Source organism: Solanum stenotomum, chromosome 8 (genome assembly GCF_019186545.1).
Source record: "Solanum stenotomum isolate F172 chromosome 8, ASM1918654v1, whole genome shotgun sequence".
Lineage (NCBI taxonomy): Eukaryota > Viridiplantae > Streptophyta > Magnoliopsida > Solanales > Solanaceae > Solanum > Solanum stenotomum.
The window spans coordinates 49,532,573-49,545,751 of NC_064289.1; the positions used below are offsets into that span (position 1 = coordinate 49,532,573).

The following is a 13,179-nucleotide window of genomic DNA, read 5'->3' on the forward strand; positions in this document are numbered from 1 at the left end:
CATTTAATATCCATGATTCTCTTGGCCCACATTGAACCAAACATTCTCAATTTTCCCAATAAGAAAATTTTGCATTTTGCTCTTTTAGTATCATATTATAAAAGTTGTTGGGTCAGAAAGTGATATTTCATTTCTTTGGAGGGAAACATAACCTAAGTTACGATTCAAATTCACACCATTAGATAGGTACTATTTTTTCAAGATACATACGTTTCCAATGTTTTGTTAAATTCTAGTTTTTTTTCAAGTTTCAATACATCATGTCATTGTAGAAAGAAGTAATTTTAATTAAGCATAATTTAATGTATATGTCTCTAATTAAATTTAGAGGTAAGTGATTTTTTTAAGAACATGCTTAAGCTAAAAACACTATAATATGGAGTATGGACAGAAGGGAATAAAGAAGAGCTGACAATTAGGGCCTAAACCACGGGTGTAAAGGAGTTTATTCGAAATGGTATATAAAAGTAAAATTATTTCATATATATATATATATATATATAAATATATATATAATAGATGTTGAGTCTCCCTGATTTCTTCGTGTTTTTATTTCTTTATAATTTTAAATTTTTTTTAATTACTTTAAAAATATATTTAACAATAATTAAGTAGATATTTCCCTAGTCATGTGAAGATAAATTATAACTTTGTATACCTAGCAACCTTAATATAGTTAGACAAACAAATATTCAGAAGGAAGCAGCAGCAACTTTTTACTTAGCTCTCAAATGATTATTTTTTTCTTTTACAAGATAATTTTGCTAGCATAACAGAAATGACATGGGCAAAACAATTGGGTGAGCTTGCATAATAAGACAAATTATGAGGTTTACATCATCAATCACACCCTTATCTTTTTCTTTTCTCTTTTTATTTAATACTTTTGATTTAATATTCTATGTGTGATATAAAAATTAAGTTTTTTTTATCCGTATTGAAACTGAGTTAAAAATTAAAAGCAAGTGATTAAATTAAATTCAAGATAACTCAAATAATACGAATAAAATATATATTATTATTTAATTGGAGTTTCGTATATATATATATATATATAATATGTGTGTATATTATATCATGTGATGAATAATTTCTTTTATACTTAAATGATACATGTAAGGAATTAAAATAAAACCAAGTTGAAAAAAAGTGCTAAAATTAAATATTTGGAGCATGGCATTTGGTCCCACAAAGTCGTTACTCGTATTTTAATGAAATTATATGACATAAATCAAACTGACTGGAAAATTCCATGATTTTCCAATACTAGTCTATCATGATTCATGTGAACATTTGCTTTATCTGCGTGCTGAGACAAGTACTATATTACTTACTAAATTTACACGAATCCCCATATATCCCATAATCTCTTACTACCAATAGTCATTGTTGTTAAATAATAATTGTCTATTATTAAGTTGATATAGGGATTAACAAACAATAAATGATAAGAGTAATCTTATCAAACCACTCTTATTAAATATTAAAAAATGAACAATATTTTATAAAAATGATAAAATAAATATAAAATGATAAATATTTCACTAATTTTATAAACCAAATAAGTATTGTTAGATATTTCAAAATAGTATAGGAAACAAGTAAAAATAAACATATAAAATATTTATTTATATATTTATTTTTCATATTTAGAATCCATAACAAAAATCTTGAGTCCGCCACTGATCCTATCCCCACACCTCTTCTCTTGTCTCTCTCTTTTGTGTGTATATATATGTATGTGGAAGTTCAGAGAGTAGTGGGGGGCATAAGTTAATAATCTTGGCTTTTGCATAAAATTTCCTCTATATATATCCTTTCATTTAATTCCTCTCCAAATTAATCCCACTTCTCTCTTCTTCAAAATTACTCAAATCAATTTTCTCTTATATTATAAACAGAGTTTTGATTAATTAAATCTTATATATATACTTAGAAGAATTGTATATGGATATGGATATTTCTAATGCACAAAATTATCACCAGGTAAATATTATTATTATTATTATTATTTATATTTTTTGCACTTTTTTAGGATTTTCTCCCTTGGGTTTCCCCTGTATTATGTTTTTTTTTTCACTCTGAAAAGTTTTTTTATTGGAGGGTTTAGTTTAACTAAAGTATGAGATACTCTTATGCAATTTTTATTCTATCAGCAGTCGAATTTAACTAGCTAACATTTGAAAGCAAATTTGGTTGAAGTTTGAAAATTTTTTAATGAAAAATGGTTTTTGAAAGTTCAATTTTTTTTTCTTTTTATTCACTTGATATCCTCATGTTCTCTTCTTTAGCTTTTATCTGTTTTTTTTTTTTTTTTTAAATTTAAACCTTATAATTTGAGAACTCCCCTGAAAAAAAAACACATTAATTTCTATATTTGATAATAATTCAATTTTAAAATGCTTATTATATCATTAATGAGATAACTTATAGTGATACAAATATTTATTACTTGTTTTAGAGCGCGCAAGTTTCATAACTTTTTCTTAATTTAATTCTATGTCAAATCGAATATTATCACATAAATTGAGACAGAGAAAATAACTGAAACATTTGGGACTATGCTAATTTTTGTTGATTTTTTATTTTCCATAGGAAATGTCTTCACAAACACTAGAAAGCATGTTGGCATGCACAAAGCCACAGCAAGAAAAGAAACCAAGGCCTCAAGATGAAGTACAAAAATGTCCTAGATGTGATTCTGCTAACACCAAATTTTGCTACTACAACAATTATAGTCTCACTCAGCCTAGGTACTTTTGCAAATCATGTAGAAGGTATTGGACAAAAGGAGGTACATTAAGAAATGTTCCAGTAGGAGGAGGGTGTAGGAAGAAACAAAGATCATCATCAAAGAGGTCAAGTCCAGATAATCAATCCTTGATGACCACCACTACTTGTCCTAGTAATCAAATATCACCTCTTACACAATTTTCTTATGATCCCAATGACCTTAGTCTAGCATTTTCTAGGCTCCAAAACCAAGAAAGTGGACAATTAGTGTGTCCAGAGTTGCAGAGAACAGTTCGAACTGACGTAATCTTTCCTGATTCGCTTTGTCTTACTAATTTTGGGAATAATGCCCGTCATGATGTTCTTGAAAACCGTGGCATGTGCACCTCTTCTACAAAAGCTATTTCTCATGCTGGCTTTCTTGATGCACTTAGGGGTGGATTTCTTGAAACACCAAATGGCTTCTTGAACCATAACTTGTACTACTATGGATCAAATGGTAATAATGGGAACAATATGGGACATGTTGAAAGTGCAAGTGGAGAAATGGTAACAAATTTTGATCAAGAAGTGAGAAGTGGTATCACAACATCCATTGCATTGAAAGAAGAGATGTGTAGTGACAATAAAATCTTGTTGGGATATCCATGGCAGATTAATGGAGATGGAAATGTGGCTGATTTTGAGTACTCAAACAGGCAAAATTGGTATGGTTTAGGGTTTCCTTCTGGGCATGGACTTCTCAATAGCCCTCTTATGTAGATGTTAGAAAAGATAAGCCAATCTTTAATTTGCCAAAAAAAAAAAAAAAAGATACAACTAAGAGTTTTTGTTATTAATTAGAAGAGGTTTGAAGATTATTTTAATGGTCTTTTGTGTAAGGAGTTTTGATTCATTTGAATCATCTCTCTCTCTCTTTAGCTTGTTCTTTCATTGAAGTGAAACTTCCAAATTTGTTCATCTAGACTAGCAGTAAAGGTACTGGCCTATGTAATTTCATACTCTCTTTGTTCCATTTATGAGAGATTTTTTATTATTTTAATGACATGGTCTTATAATTCTGGACTTTTATGTTCTCATATCTATCTATGGTATGTCTTCAGTCAAATGCAGGTATATCATGTTTTGTCTATTCATATATTCCTAATATTTATTTGGCCTGTTGCTTCCTCTTCTAAGACCCATCATAGTCAATCTCTGACACCTTCTCACTAGATAAGGCATTTGTGTATCTCCTCCTCATTTGTTTGAGCTATCTCTGTCTCTCATCTCCCTTATATATCTTGTCCACTATGCTGGCCTCTGTCACATTGTCCTAAATATCTTTATTTCTAATGAGATATTTCTCTTAATATGCCACATATTCATTTCAATATCCTTATTTATGTTACTTGTTTTTAGACGATTATCGAGCGCTTTCCTGCAATTCTGTTCAATATTTCTTGACCGGCCAACACGCCATTTCATACATGGTCTAACATTTATTTTACAGAACTTACATTTGAATTTTGATGGCATATTCTTATCACACATAATAGAGGATGAGAGCTTCCACTTTATCGTTCATCTCGCTTAATATGATGTATAACATCATCGTCAATCTCTTCTTAAACTATTAACCCAAGATATTTGAGACTTTTTAGTGAAGTCTGACTTCAAAAAATTCATTTATGAAAAAAATGCCAACAAGTTATTTATATTTGACTAGAGGGAGTAACCTTTTATATTCTAATTTCGGACTTTCATATTCTCATATATATGGTCATGTCTTCAGTAAAATGTAGGTATGCCATGACTTGTCTATTCACATCTCTCTAATATTTTTTTGGCTTGCTGCTACCTCTTCTAAGACCCATTATAGTCAATCTCTGATACCTTCTCACTAGGACATTTGTGCATCTCCTCCTCATACGTCTGAACTATCTCAGTTTTGTCTCCCTTATCTTGTCCACCATGCTAGGCGCTCTCAACTTGTCCCAAATATTTTTATTTTTAATGATTATATTTCTTCTAATATGCTCACACATCTATCTCAACATCCTTGTTTATTCTATCATGATTGACACACATTCAATAGTATTGTATCTCATCATTCAATACTATTTCTTCCAAAAATAAAAAGGCTAAGTGATTGACCCACAGAATCAGATAGTGATGCATCATAGTTGATTTTTAGTGAAGTCTAAACTATTTCACTAGCAAGGGGGTACTACAGTATATTAGTATTACAAAATGTCAGAATATTAAAAATGCATAGTTCATATATTAAAGATATTCTATCATGATTGTTTCTTATTTTTAGGTAGATCCTTCTATTATTATTATTATTATTATTATTATTATTATTATTATTATTATTATTATATTAAAGAATAATATGGTGGAATAATAATTAAAGAATAATGAGAGTTGTTGGACTGATCTTCTCTTCTTTATAGGCTTTGGAATTTTAGTGAGCTATGAGAGCACCAATTTCGGGATAGATTTTCCTCTATTGCCTGACCAAATCCAACACCAGATTTTGGCGTGACAGGTTTTGTAATATTTTATTCCCTCAGCATATATAATTTCAACTATGCATCTTTTTATTATATTATACTATATATATTATATATATTTGCCCAATTGTTGCTTGCTTTTTAGTCAGCTTGACAAGATTTTTGAATGACAAAATTACCTAGGTCTGTTTTAAGAAATTGTATCAAATCAACTTCTTTTTTTTCTTGCTTGGATTGATTTGATATTAAATTATTTTAAATTTGAAAATATTTAATTTGATTTGATTTGAAGTATATAAATTTGGAAAAAAACTATACCTGATGAATGAAAAATTCCACATCGAAGATGAATGGGGTAACTTGGACTCTTACCATGGTTTGGACAATCCTTCCCCTCAAACTAGTTTTTTGTATTTGATTGGATCCAAGATTCATTTAACATGGTATCTATAATACTCTGTAAATTGGAGTTAGAATTTGAATCTATTTAATACTTGAGGTTAGATTCGCACCATTAAAAATAAGAGTTTTAGGTTAAATTCAATGTCCTACTTGAAGGTATTTTTTGTCTAAATTCCAACACTTCAAACCATTAGTTAATTCGAACATATTTTGCATTTTTGAGGTTTTGATGAGTTCTTGAGATAATCGTATGAGATTCAAGGTTGTTTTTGAGTAGATTCCTGCATACTAGTGTTGGGTATTCGAATCTAAGTGACTAGGAAAGAACCATTCGATTCTAGGCGAATTAGGGTCGAAAAATAAGTAAGCAAATTCGTTGGTTTTCTGGGCAGGGGCATGGGGCGCCGCACCACTCAATGCGCCCTAAAGAGTCTTCTGTAGGTAGGGCCATGGGGATCTGCGCCACTCAGTGCGCCCCAACCCACCTACTGTAGATTAGGGTCTGGCGCCCTGCGTCACTATGTACGCCAGGGTCGCCAGCTCCTCTACCCTTTCTCACTTCTTTCCGTTTGAGTTCCCTTGAATCGTACCTATATTTTCTAGTTGATTTCTACACTCTAAGGTACGTATAAACATCGAGAGATCATCTATAACATGAGATCATAACCCTTGAATCCATAATTCAAATTCAAGGTAGAGCTAAGATTCAAATCTAGAGTCTTCTTGGAGTCCCTTCAAAAAGTCTTTTACAATTAATTTAAACTTGTTTTAAGACTTATGCATTGAGTTTGAGGAAGAGTAGAGCCGAGTTCATTTTCATAAAAATGATATATGGGAACTAAGTGTAACACCCCGCAACTAGAAATAACTAGAATTAGGAAGAAACCATTTTTGGAAATAATCAAATTTGGAAAGTTGGACAAACTTAAGTATGAGTTTTGGATCAATTTCAAACGACAAGAAAATACTAGCTCAGGATAAGTAGGTGTGCTACAAGATACCGTAGGAAGGATCTTTGAATTATCTTTTCCAACGCCGCCGAGTTTGCCCGATTTCGAGTTTGTATGAGGGAGATATGCCCATTTGAAGTTAGGTTGTCTAGATAAGGAAAGTCAAAACCGGATTTTAGAAGGGTATTATGGTCTTTTCACTACCCAATTAATTAAATTCATTTTTTAGTAATTAAGTTGAGGTCTTAACTGATTGGATTCAGTTTACGCTATTGAAAATAAGTTAGGATTTTGATAGAAGAGAAAATAAGAGGAGAAAGGAGAAGAAGAAACAAGGAATTGCCAAGTTCTTGAAGAATTGCTTGTGGATTTCGCCAAGGGGTGATCCCTATGAGGTATGTGAGATCACATAGCTTATGGTTTAGTTAACCCACGCGCCAACCATGATTTATTTCAGCGAATTTATATTCTTTAAAGTTTAGAAATTGAGTTCTTGATGGATTTGTTTGGGTTATTTATATTGCATATATTGATATGAGTTCAGCTGAGTTGAGTTGAGCTGATACCAGGTTTGTTCTTTCAGTTCCTTTCAAGCTTATGTCTTGTTTTAGAATTCCTCTCGCATGCTTGTACATTCAATGTACTGATGCCATTTGGCCTACATCGTTGTTATGATGCAGATATAGGTAACCAGGATCAACATCTAGCGCATCGTTGATACTAGTTGAGCTCCAGAGTTGTTGGTGAGCCTCCTTGCTTCCGAAGGATCGCTTTTATTGCTTTCAGTATGTTTAGTTCATTAGGATGTCGTGGGTCTTGTCTCAACGTCTATCTCAGTTGTTAGAGGCTTCATAGATATTCAGATGTCAGTTCTTTAGTCTTTTCATTTTTTATTTTGTTATGTTGAGACTTGAGTTGCCACTTTGGCCAGTGAATGTTATTTTAATACATTCTCAGTTGTCTTTGAGCTTTCAGTTTACTTTTAAAAGTACAGTTATGATTGAGTTAAATCTTCCGCTGAGTAAGTAAGCCAGACTAAGGGTTCGGTTGGGGCCAGCAATGGTTCTCGAGTGCTAGTCCCGCCTAGGGTGTAGGCTCGAGGTGTGACAAACTTGGTATCAGAACACATAGTTCAATATGATATTGGTATATTGGTCCCCGATATATTGGTCCTTACAGAATATCCAAAAGGATTGGCAATGTAACTTATGAGTTGGAGCTACCACAAGAGTTAGCAGCGGTTCATCCGGTATTTCATATTTTCATGTTGAAGAAGTGCATGGGAGATCCTTCACTTATCATACCTACTGAAGATATTGGTATCAAGGATAACTTATCTTATGAGGAGATTCTTGTGCAGATTCTAGATCGCCAAGTTCGCAAGTTGAGGACCAAGGAAGTAGCATCAATCAAAGTTCTTTGGAGAAATCAGTTTGTTGAGGAAGCTACTTGGGAAGCTGAGGAAGATATGAAGAAGATATATCCACATCTCTTCGAATACGGAGAAGTTCCAAATTAAGGTACTAATCCTTTTCTTGGCATTTATTTTTAAGTTGGCATTTTGTATTTGCATTTTTGCTTGTTGGGTGTTTGAGATGAATGTTAGATGTTACGCCCTTAGCCTGCTAAGATTAATCTCATTCGAGGATGAATGTTCCCAAGGGGGAGATATTGTAACACCTCGCAACTAGAAAGAACCAGAATTAGGAAGAAACCATTTTTGGAAATAATCAAATTTGGAAAGTCGGACAAAGTTAAGTTAAGTATGAGTTTTGGGTCAAATTCAAACGACCATAACTCCTAGTTTTAGGTCAACTTTAAACAACCATAACTCTTAGCTCACGATGATTTAGGTGTTTTACAAGATACCATAGGAAATATGTTTGAATTATCTTTCCAACGTCGCCGAGTTTGCACGATTTCGAGTTCGTATGAGGGAGATATGCCCATTTGAAGTTGGGCTGTCTAGATAAGGAAAGTCAAAACCGGATTTTAGAAGGGTATTATGGTCTTTTCACTACCCAAATAATTAAATTTGTTTTTTAGTAATTAATTTGGGGTCTCAACTGATTGGATTCAATTTATGCTATTGAAAATAAGTTAGGGTTTTGAGAGAAGAGAAAAGAAAAGGAGAAAGGAGAAGAAAAAGTAAGGAATCGCCAAGTTCTTGAAGAATTGCTTGTGGATTTCACCAAGGGGTGATCCCTACAAGGTATGTGAGATCACATAGCGTTGGGTTAGTTCACCCATGCGCCAACCATGATTTATTTCAATGAATTTATATTCTTGAAGGTTTAGAAATTCAATTCTTGATGGATTTCTTTGAAGTTTCTTTTGGGTTCTTGATTGTTGGAGTTGTTGAGGAGTTCTTGATTTAGATTCATGAAATTAGATGTCCTTTTGAGTAAATTCTTGAATATTTTGATTATGTAGTCGAATCTAAGTGTTTGGGGAAAGAACCAAGTGAATCTAGAGGGTTTAGAGTTGAAAAATGAGCAAGAAAAAAATCGAGGATTTTTTGGGCAGGGGCATGGGGTGCCGCGCCACTTAGAGCACCCCACTTCAGTGTTTGAAGTTTGGTATCTGGGGTGCTGCGCCACTCAGAGCGCCCCAACCCAGACTCTGAATTTTGGGCTCTGGCACCCCGCGCCACTCAGAGCGCCAGGGACGCCAGGTCTTTTATCTTTTCCCACTTCTTTTCGATTAAGTTCCCTTGAAACGTACGTATGTTTTCTAGTTGATTTCTACACTCTAAGGTACGTCTAAACAACATGAAATTATCCATAACATGAGATCATGAGCCTTGAATCTATAATTCAATTCAAGGAAAGTTAAGAGTCAAGTCAAGAGAGGTTCATAGAGTTTTCCAAAAGTCTTTTACAAATGTTTTAAATTTGTTTTAAGACTTGCGTTTTGAGTTGAGTAAGGAGTAAAGGTTGAGGTTCATTTCTTCAAAAGAGTATATCAGGACTATGTATTCCCAAAGAGTAAAGTGTTTTAACATTTAAACAAGGAAACTTTGATTTCCAAAAGAGCCTTTGAGCTAGTTTTTCAGTAAAGAGTAAATGCTTTCACAATTAAGCAACAGAGGAAACTTTGATTTACAAGACGAGCCTTTGAGCTAAGTTTTGAGCAATTATCTCAAATCCTAGAAAGAAGTTATGTTTTTAAACATAAGAGCTAGTATTATATTTTGAGAGTAGTATTGAGCACCGATATAGGGAGAGTTCAGACAACTCCCAACCCCCATAAACCATGTTGCCATCATGGGTAGAAAAAGGGTCATATTGTTTATATGATTCCTTAATGCTTTTTAGCATAGACTAGTGGATCCACTTAGCAGTCAGGTCCGATGCCCTTGACAAGGTATAGGACGACCCCGGCAGCGTGATGCCAAACATTGTATCATCACTATAGCTCCTAAGTGATGGTTGTCGATTAGAGAAACTCCCACAAAAGTATTTTATATTCTTATATACATAGAAGTAAATTGTATTTTTATATACATTCCAGAGTTTATATTGTATCTTTGCATACCCAAAGTTAATATTGTATTTCTAAATACACAGAGTTACTATCCACGTTTTAAAGCTTTTCTTTATACTTCACTTATTTATATTGCTTATATTGATATGAGTTCAGTTCAGTTCAGTTGAGTTGAGACCAAGCTTGTTCTTTCAATTCCTTTCAAGCTTATGTCTTGTTTTAGAATTCTTCTCGCATTCTTGTACATTAAATGTACTTATGCCATTTGGCCTGCATCGTTGTTATGATGTAAATACATGTAACCAGGATCAACATCCAGCACATCGTTGAGTCTAGTTGAGCTCCAGAGTTGTTGGTGAGCCTCCTTGCTTCAAGAGGATCCCTTTTATTGCTTTCAGTATGTTTAGTTCATTAGGATGTCGTGGGCCTTGTCCCGACATCTATCTCAGTTGTTAGAGGCTTCATAGATAGTCAGATGTTAGTTATTTAGTCTTTTCATTTTTCATTCTATTATGTTGAGACTTGAGTTGCCACTTTGACCAGTGAATGTTATTTTAATACATCCTCAGTTGTCTTTAAGCTTTTGGTTTACTTTTAAAAGTACAGTTACGATTGAGTTAAGTCTTCCACTGAGTAAGTAAGCCAGGCTAAGGGTTCAGTTGGGGCCAGCAATGGTTATCGAGTGCCAGTCCCGCCCAGGGTGTAGGCTCGGGGTGTGACACTAAGTATTCCCAAGAGTAAATGTTTTCACATTTAAGATGAGAGAAAAAACTGATTTCCAAAAGAGTTTTCATGAGCAGCTTTAGTACTATCTCTTTTGAGAGAAAGATCTTTTTAGTAATAATATCAAACTACAGAAAAAGTTATGTTTATAAACATATGAGATATTTACATTTTGGGAGTAGTATGGAGAACCGATATGGGGACGAGTTCTGATAACTCAAAGTTTCCATAAATAATGTAGCCAACGTGGGTAGAAAGGGATCATACTTTTTAGATGATTCTTTAATTCTTTTTAGCATATACTAGTGGATCCACTTAGTAGTAGGTTCTATACCCCGACAACATATAGGACAATTCTGGAAGCGTGGGCTAGATGTTGTATCATCACATAACTAATAGTGTGATGGTTGTCGATTAAAGAATCTCCAACTGAGTTACTTGTATTTTTATATACAAAATTGAGTATTTATTGTATTTTTCAATACATTGAGTTGCTATCTACTGTTTTAAAAACTTTTCTTTATATTGTCTCTTTATCACTGCTTTATATTGAATTGAGTTGAGTTGAGTTAAGAAGAGGTAAGTATTTCTTTAGTTCCAGCTCAAACTTATGTCTTATTTTAGATTTCCCCTCACATTCAATGTACTGACGCCATTTGTTCGGTCGAGTTCCAGAGTTATTTGGTGAGCTTCCTTGCTTCCGGAGGATCCCTTTATCATGTTTTGTTATTCAGTTTTTTAGGATGATTGGGGGTCTTGTCCCGACATCCCTTATAATATTAGAGACTTCATAGATAGATAGACAGTAGTTCATGAGACTTTTCCATTTTTATTTATAATATTTAAAGACTTGAGTTGCCTTGTTGGCTAGTTGAATGTTTATTTCTAAAACATTCTAAGTTTACTTTTGAGACAGTTGAGTAAAATGACATTTGATTTCTTTTATTGATGCTTAAGTCTTCCGCTGAGAATCTAACCAGGCCAATGGTTTGCTTGGATCCAACAATTGTTCTCGAATGTCGGCCACGTCCAGGGTGTAGGATCGGGACGTGACAAAGAATTCCATGGACAAACGCTAGGCACAAGAATACATTTAGCCTTCTTATAGAATTGTATCTCTACATTAGAATATTATAGTTATAGATACATAATTGTTGTATAAATCAAGTAGAGGTGAATAAGAAATCTGTCACTCCCCGAGCCTATATCCTTGACATGGCCAGCACTCGAGAATCATTGCTGGTCCCCAAGCAAACCCTTGACCTGGCTCAATATACTCAACAGAAGACTTACTCAACATCATATGAACTTAAAAGTAAATATTTATCTCAATGTCTCAAAATAGATACTCAAAATATTTTAAAAAAACATTCAACTAGAAAAAAGAAGCAACTCAAGTCTTAAACATTTAATAGTGGAAATGAAAATACTCCTCAAAACACTACTGTCTATAAATGAAGCCTCTAACAACTATGATAGTAGTCAGGACAAAGACCCACGACATCCTAATATGACTGAAAGTAAATGTAGAACCCTCCGAAGCAAAGAGGCTCACCAAAGCAACTCTTGAACTGCAAGTGGTATCAACAAAGCACCTGTTAATGACCCTGGTTACATGTATTTGCATCATGAAAGATGCAGGCCAAATGACGTCAGTACATGAAATGTACGAGCATGTAAGTGGAACTCTAAACATAGACATAAGATTGAACTGATAAAAAAGGTCATACTCACGTCAACTCAACTCAACTCAATTCAACGATACCCAAAGATACTTAAAGATACTCAAACTCAGAACTACTTACCTCAATTCAATATAGAAGCAACAATAAGGATGACGTATAAAGAAAGCTTTTAAAATAGTAGATAATTTATATAAAATACAATAGTAAACTCTTTACTCTTATTTGAGAGATTCTCTAACCGACAACCATCACTATGAGTTATGTGATGATACATCGTCATTCCCACAACGCCAGAACTGTCCTATACCTTGCCGGAGTATATGACATCCTCAACTAAGTGGATCCACTAAGCTATGTTGTCAAAGTAATAAGGAATCATAGGAAAAGTATGCCTCTTTTTACCTATGTTGGCATACATGGTTTATAAGGACTTTGAGTTGTTTGAACTCATCCCCATATTGGTGCTCAATACTACTCCCAATAATATAACTCATGCTCATATGTTTAAAAAAAATATCTCATCCTCAAACTTTGATATTATTACTCAAAAGGTTCTCTTAAAAGAGATAGTGCTCAAAACTCCTCATGAACTCATTTAGAAATCGATGTTTTCTCTCATTTTAAATGTAAAAATGTTTACTCTTGGGATTACCTAGTTCCCTTATATTCATTTTAAAAACATGAATTCTACTCTCCTCGTCC

At 33.4% G+C, this 13,179-nt stretch overlaps 1 protein-coding gene across 1 annotated transcript; it reads left to right on the forward strand.

The window, feature by feature from the left end:
- Nucleotides 1–1,767: 1,767 nt before the first annotated feature.
- On the forward strand, nt 1,768–3,775 carry LOC125873168 (dof zinc finger protein DOF2.1-like). Its single transcript, XM_049554057.1, has 2 exons — nt 1,768–1,986; nt 2,596–3,775. The coding sequence occupies exons 1-2, from the start codon at nt 1,948–1,950 to the stop codon at nt 3,493–3,495; spliced, it is 939 nt and encodes a 312-aa protein (XP_049410014.1). The 5' UTR covers nt 1,768–1,947; the 3' UTR covers nt 3,496–3,775.
- The last annotated feature ends 9,404 nt before the right edge of the window (nt 3,776–13,179 follow it).